At 36.4% G+C, this 6,571-nt stretch overlaps 1 gene segment (V, D, J or C); it reads right to left on the bottom strand.

Moving 5' to 3' along the window:
- Positions 1–5,122: 5,122 nt before the first annotated feature.
- On the bottom strand, positions 5,123–5,579 carry LOC116905016. The segment is given in 2 exon segments: positions 5,123–5,451; positions 5,534–5,579. Coding segments are annotated over 2 exon segments (372 nt in total).
- Positions 5,580–6,571: the final 992 nt, after the last annotated feature.

Genomic DNA, 6,571 nt, shown 5'->3' with positions numbered 1-6,571 from the left:
ATTTGTGCTGCCCACAGACCCTTCCCAAATTCTCTTATTATGTTGAAATGTAATTACATGAACAGTCTGTGCTCAGACTCCTCAAAGTCCAATCCAGGTTGACAAGGCAATTGTCACCACATTCCCATTTTTTTTTTTATGGTTTTATACAAATGCTTTTAATGCATCTACTTCTATTTTTATTTTCTGGTCTATTTAGGTGTGTGTTTTTTGTTTTATTTATCTTTATTAACAGTATTTCTTATTTACATTTTGATTGCTATTCCCCTTCGGTTTCCAGGCCAACATCTCCCTAACCCCTCCCCTCCCCCTTATATGTGGACTTCCCCTCCAACTCCTCCCCTCTTTACCACCCTCCCCCCAACAATCACGTTCACTGGGGGTTCAGTCATGGCAGGACCAAGAGCTTCCCCTTCCACTAGTGCTCTTACTAGGCTATTCATTACTACCCATGAAGTTGGAGCCCAGGGTCAGTCCATGTATAGTCTTTGGGTAGGGGCTTAGTCCCTGGAAGCACTGGTTGGTTGGCATTGTTGTTCATATGGGTCTCGAGCCCCTTCAAGCTCTTCCAGTCCTTTCTCTGATTCTTTCAATGGGGGTCCCGTCCTCAGTTCACTGTTTGCTGCTGGCATTCGCCTATGTATTTGCTGTATTCTGGCTGTGTCTCTCAGGAGAGATCTACATCCGGTTCCTGTCAGGCTGCACTTCTTTGCTTCATCCATCTTATCTAATTGGGTGGCTATAAAAGTATGGACCACATGTGGGGCAGGCTCTGAATCCATTCTTTTATTGAGGACAGATGAGTTATTTCCAGTTTCTGGATATTACAATTAAAGCACCTATGAACATAGTTGAACAACTTTTTTCTTTGTGATAGGATCTACTGTTCCTTTTTGTATGTGACAAGGAGTAGTATATCTGTGTCTAGAGGTAGATCTATTCCACATTTTCTGAGAATCTACAATAATGGTTCCCAAAGACACTACACAAGTTTTCACTCCTACCTGCTCTGGAGGATCATTCCCTTTAGCCCACATTCTTAACAGTTTATTTGTGAACTCAACTATTCAGACTGCTATATAATGGGCTCTCACAGTCATTCTGATTAGTGTTTCCCTGTTACTTAAGGATGGTGAACCTTTCTTTAAAGGCTTCTCAGTCATATGTGATTCCTCTGTTAAGAATTCTGTTTATTTCTTTAACCATTTTTCAATTAGGTTACTGGTTTTCTTGATTTTTAGTTTCTTCAGTTTGTTATACATATTTCTACTTTACACCTCTGTCAGATGTAGAGTTCATGAAAATCTTTTCCCATCCTCTAGGTTTCTATTTTGTACAATATTCAGTCTCCTTTGCAATCTGGAACTTTCTCTGCTTCGTTAGGTCACATTTATTGACTGTTGTTCTTAGCAACTGAGCTATTGGTGTTCTGTTCAGGAACCCCAATGAGTTCTACACTATTTTGCACTTTCTTTTCTATTAGTCTCAAGATAGCATGCTTTGGGTTAAGTTGTTTGATCCCCTTGATCTAGAATTTTATGCAGACTGATAGATATGAATCTAATTTCCTTCTTCTCCTTGCAGTGATTCAGTTACATCACTGACACTTGTTGAAGATAGTTTCTTTCTTTCACTGTGTATTTTGGGTTCTTTATCAAAAGTTAGGTTTCCTTAGGTGTGTGGATTTATGTCTGGATTTTTCATTCTATTATTTGATAGTTTGTTTATATTTATGCCAATACCATGCTGTTTTTATTACTACAGGTATTTAGTACAGTTTTATTTTCCCTGTGATGGTGATGACTGCATAATTTTCACTGTTCTACTTTTGGTTTTATATCTGATGTTGAGTAATAGTCTATCAATAACCATAAAGTCCTGTCTTGGAAATTTGTTTGGAATTGAATTGAATCTGTAGATTGCTTTTTGTAAGATGCATATTTCTATTACTATGTTAAACCTATCATTACACCAGCAAGAGACATCTTTTCGTTTGGCAATATCTTCTTCAATGTTTTGTTTGAAGATATGAAGATTTGTCACAAACATCTTTCACTTCCTTTGTTAGAGTTAACTGAGGTTCTCATATTCCTATTGTGAAACTCCTTCTGCTGTTAGAGAAACTATTTTCATGGTGAATGGAAAGGTCTTGTGTCATTTCTATTTCTGTAGTATTCTCAGGGGATGACATGGATTTTAGGAACTATCTGAAGTGATCTTCTTCAGATTTCTTATCACTCAAGGCAAGGATGAACTGATATAGGAGATAGGAGTTTCCATGGTTTTGTATGTGGTTAACTGAAAAGAACAAACACTGAGCAGCCTCCAGAAACACAACTCTCTGCATCTGCTCCTCAAAGTCTCCACAACCATTTTATATAGATCTTTTACTTTCACTGACCCATGACAATCAATATTATCAATATTACAGATGACAGTGACATAGTAGTTGTGGAGGGCATAAAAGCCTTGTACTCAGAGAGGAACACAAAGAGAACAGTAAATTTTAATCATGGGAGTGTCTCCTCATTGGAGAAGATAAATCAAATACTAGCACTTTATCCAGAAAGGTTAGAACAGAGGTTTGTAACAATCTGGTGTCCTGTTTGCGTCCTGTATGGACAAGCCTAACCTTCTTTCCCCAGAATGACTATCCCAGAATGTTCCTTCTATAGACAATTGTGAAACCTTATAGGAGAAATCGCATGTACCCTATCGCCTTCTGAATTTTGTAAGAGGCCATATTAATTTCTAAGCCTTTTAGATGTATAACCTACCCTCAAAGTCACAAGAGCTTTGTAAAAACAGTTTCTACATAGTCACATCTTAAGCTTCATTGTATAACTGTAATTGGAAAGATTATGAAAATTATTGTTGAATGAAGACCCTTTTCCTATTTCTATTTTCTTCAAATATAACTAAAATAAATTACCTGTTCTTAGACTCCCTGAAGTCTCATCAAATTTGAAGGTGTCTATCCACCCCTACTTCTAAGTTTCAACTCTTCTCATGGTTTGATTCCCTGACTGACAATTTCATGGATCACATTTAAGAGGACAACACCCAAACAACTCATTGTACATGGTGAACTGGTTTTTACCTAGATTCTTCTTATCTATGGACTAGTATTTATGATATTGGAAGGCACTCAACATACATTCTATGGAGAAATTTAAACAGGAAACCAACAAAAGAACAACTTTGATCTAAATAGAGTCCTACCTCTTTCCTGAAATTTACAATATATGAATAATAGTAGAACTCTGTGGGAGTAATCAACCAAGATCTGATCTGTTTCAGGGATTAATCTACTAAATGAAAATGGTACCGAAAAATGTTTTTTTTTAACCAAGGACCTGCGATCACATAGTACAGGGATGTAGAAGCAAACAATAACATTGCTCTACTAAAGAATTATAGCAATAAAATGACTCCTACATAAAAAATTTATCCCAGAAGGAATTTACTCTATGCACTCAATGATTAATAATAGGAAAATTATTATTAAAATAAATACACACACACAAACTAGCTAAAACCTAAACATTTTATTAGATATTTCTTTATTTCTTGGCATTATGCTTTTTATATATGCCTTATTCTTTATTTCTTTAAATCCTGAATTGTGAAACCCCTTTAAACATTTTAATCAGAGATGGGAGTCTTAAAGTATGGGCACTGGAGCATATGTGATAATTACACAACAAAGGTATCATTTTTTATTTTATAAAACATTTTCTATTTTTATTGTAAATAAAATTTTCACACAATATATCCTAATTAATTATTTGTCTTCTTCAACTCCTTATATATTATCTGCCACCTCAACTCCATTTCTTAGCAAAACAAACAGAACCTAAAATTAATAAAAAAAATAAGAAAAAAGCAAACAAACTGAAATATTACAAAGCAAAACAAAACAAAAAAAGCAGTATGAATGAAAGGTATCAAAAATCAAGCACAAGAAACACACATAGATGCAGAGACAAACACAATCATAAATACTCTACAGGACAATGATGGGTACCAATTATCCAAGAAACTGTCAAAATTGATGCTCTTTTAGAAAAGGTCCATGCTCTCTAAAGGCTATTAACTGCAGAACTGATTATTGAGATTAGGACCACTTTTATAGGACCAGATACTAACATATAACCTCAGAGTCTGTAAATGAGTTCTGTGAAAAGTGATTTAATAATATTTTTGTTCATCATATAGAAATTATTCTTTTGTGATTTTGTGTCAGATTTTGTGATTTTGCCTGTTTCAATAAAAGCCTGCCTGTGGTACAGAGTCATGGCAGAAATGCTGAATGTTCTGCTAATCTTGCAGGAAGGAACTGGGAGGCTTCCCAATGGCTATAGGTATTCAATATATGTCAGACATTGTCTCAGATGGTTTTGTGACTTTGTTTCCCACGATTCTGTAAAGTATATAAAGACTATGAGAATTAAACTTTGTGTTGGCAATGTTTTCACTGTTTCCCTTCTGTTATCTAATCTCTGTCTCAGAGTCTTCTTTTACACCTTTCCCCACTCCCTCGTGAGTTGAATTTTCGATTTTGCATCTGCAAGAACTATGCAGCTATATATACAAATATAAATACCTCTTACATTCTAAGTCCCTAGAACTTCTGCTGACCATACAAGTAGAGTTAGAAAAGCAAGTAGATATCATTTAAGACTTAAGACTGAGAAGGTGCTTTTAGATTGCCAAAAAGACGTTGGTGTTTGACAGGTCAAATTAATACATAGTTCCATCTACACCCCCAACATCTCTCTGCTGGAAATTCATATTATACTTTATTCCCAGCTATTCCAAAGAAAGTTCTAGGTTTTGTCAGAGTCCAGAAATATTTTTATGATGCATAATCACAGATTTCCCTTTTTGTTGTTTTTTTTTTTAAAGAAACATTTCAGTGGAGGTGGTCAATGATAGTGATTTTGACAAAGTATTGGTTAATCTAGGATCATCATAGAGTAACATTATATAATTTATAGATGTCCTTTTGCAGAGATGACAAAAGCAAAATTGGTCTCTTAGAAAGACATACAAAAATAGGACATGAGTCTTCTCAGCCTCAGAGCAGCCTGCTGCTCTTCTTCTAGGGTTTCTGACATGCTCAGGATGTGGTTTTAACACTGTGTCTTGTACAGTAATAGATTGCAGAGTCCTCAGATGTCAATCTGCTAAGCTCCATATAGGCTGTGCTGGTGGATTTGTCTACAGTCAATGTGGCCTTGCCCTTGAACTTTTCATTGTAGTTAGTACCACCACTGTTAGGATTAATTTCCCCAATCCACTCAAGACTCTTTTCATGACTCTGCTTCACCCAGTACATCCAGTAGTCAGTGAATGTATAACCAGAAGCTTTGCAAGAAATCTTCACAGAGGCCCCAGGCTTCACCAGTGCAGCCCCAGACTGCACCAGGTTGACCTGGGAGTGGACACCTGTGAAGGGAAAGAGATAGTGGATGTCATTGTCAGCTGAATATGTGACCAGACCTCAAATTTGCTAGGCTGAGACACTTACCTGTAGCTGTTGCCACAAGAAAGATGATACAGATCCATCCCATGGTGAGGTCCTTTGTACTCAGTGACTGTAGAGAGGACAGTGATCTTATGGTTTTGGGGGGTGTACACATCCCTTTATATACGACTATAGATTCACATAATTTGCATATTCATGAGCAGGATACATTTGAAATGTGGACCTAGTACTGCTTGAGAAGAGACACCTGGGTCAGAAATCAGGTTGCTGAGGCCCAAGTCCTAACTCTGTCTGAGGAAATTCATCCCTTACTTCATTAATGAGCTTTGTGCTAGGGCTGAGAATGTAACATCAAGGCCTGTGCTTTAAAAATATTTGCTTCCTGAGACAATGTCCCCTCTTCTGACAAGGTTAAGAGATAGATTTGCAGGTGGTTAAGTGATGACAATACTGATAGCAACATTCAAAAACAGCTAAGTTATTAGAATTTACAGCCTTCTTTCAAAACATACAATTAACATTTGTGTTATACTAAAACATTTGCTATATACTAAAAACGTCAACCAAACGACCAACAATATATATACTTCAGAAACATATGTACATGAATGATTATTGCAGAACCATCACAGTAACTAAATTTTGGAAATAAACTATGTATATTTCAACAGAAGTTTGCATCAAGAAAACATGGTAGAAAGACAGGTGATAGATGTTGATTGATACAGATATACCAAAAATGTAAATCTTTGGAGAGTTTTCAAAGAATCTTCACAGTGTTTGAGCATGGAAATATTACATGTCAATCACAAGAGGTACATGTATGTTAAGAAAGTAAATCACAGAGGCTAGAGAGTCCCCACAACATTCACCTCATCTCTCTGCTGGAAATTCTTGGTCCCACTGTGACCCCTGCTGGTCATGAACTTACCTGCAGGTATATTTCCCATTGTTTACTATGAAGTTGACCAGTTTGACTTGAGTAGTAACATAACCCTGCACCTAGTGTGTTTTCAGGGTTCAGGTGCAGGGAGAAATAGCTATGGTTTGTTTGGAGAAGATAACTGATGTCTCAGTGTG

This window comes from Rattus rattus, chromosome 7, assembly GCF_011064425.1.
Source record: "Rattus rattus isolate New Zealand chromosome 7, Rrattus_CSIRO_v1, whole genome shotgun sequence".
In the NCBI taxonomy this organism is placed as follows: Eukaryota; Metazoa; Chordata; class Mammalia; order Rodentia; family Muridae; genus Rattus; species Rattus rattus.
The sequence above is the reverse complement of the archived record's forward strand: the minus strand, read 5'-3'. Positions and strand labels throughout refer to the sequence as shown.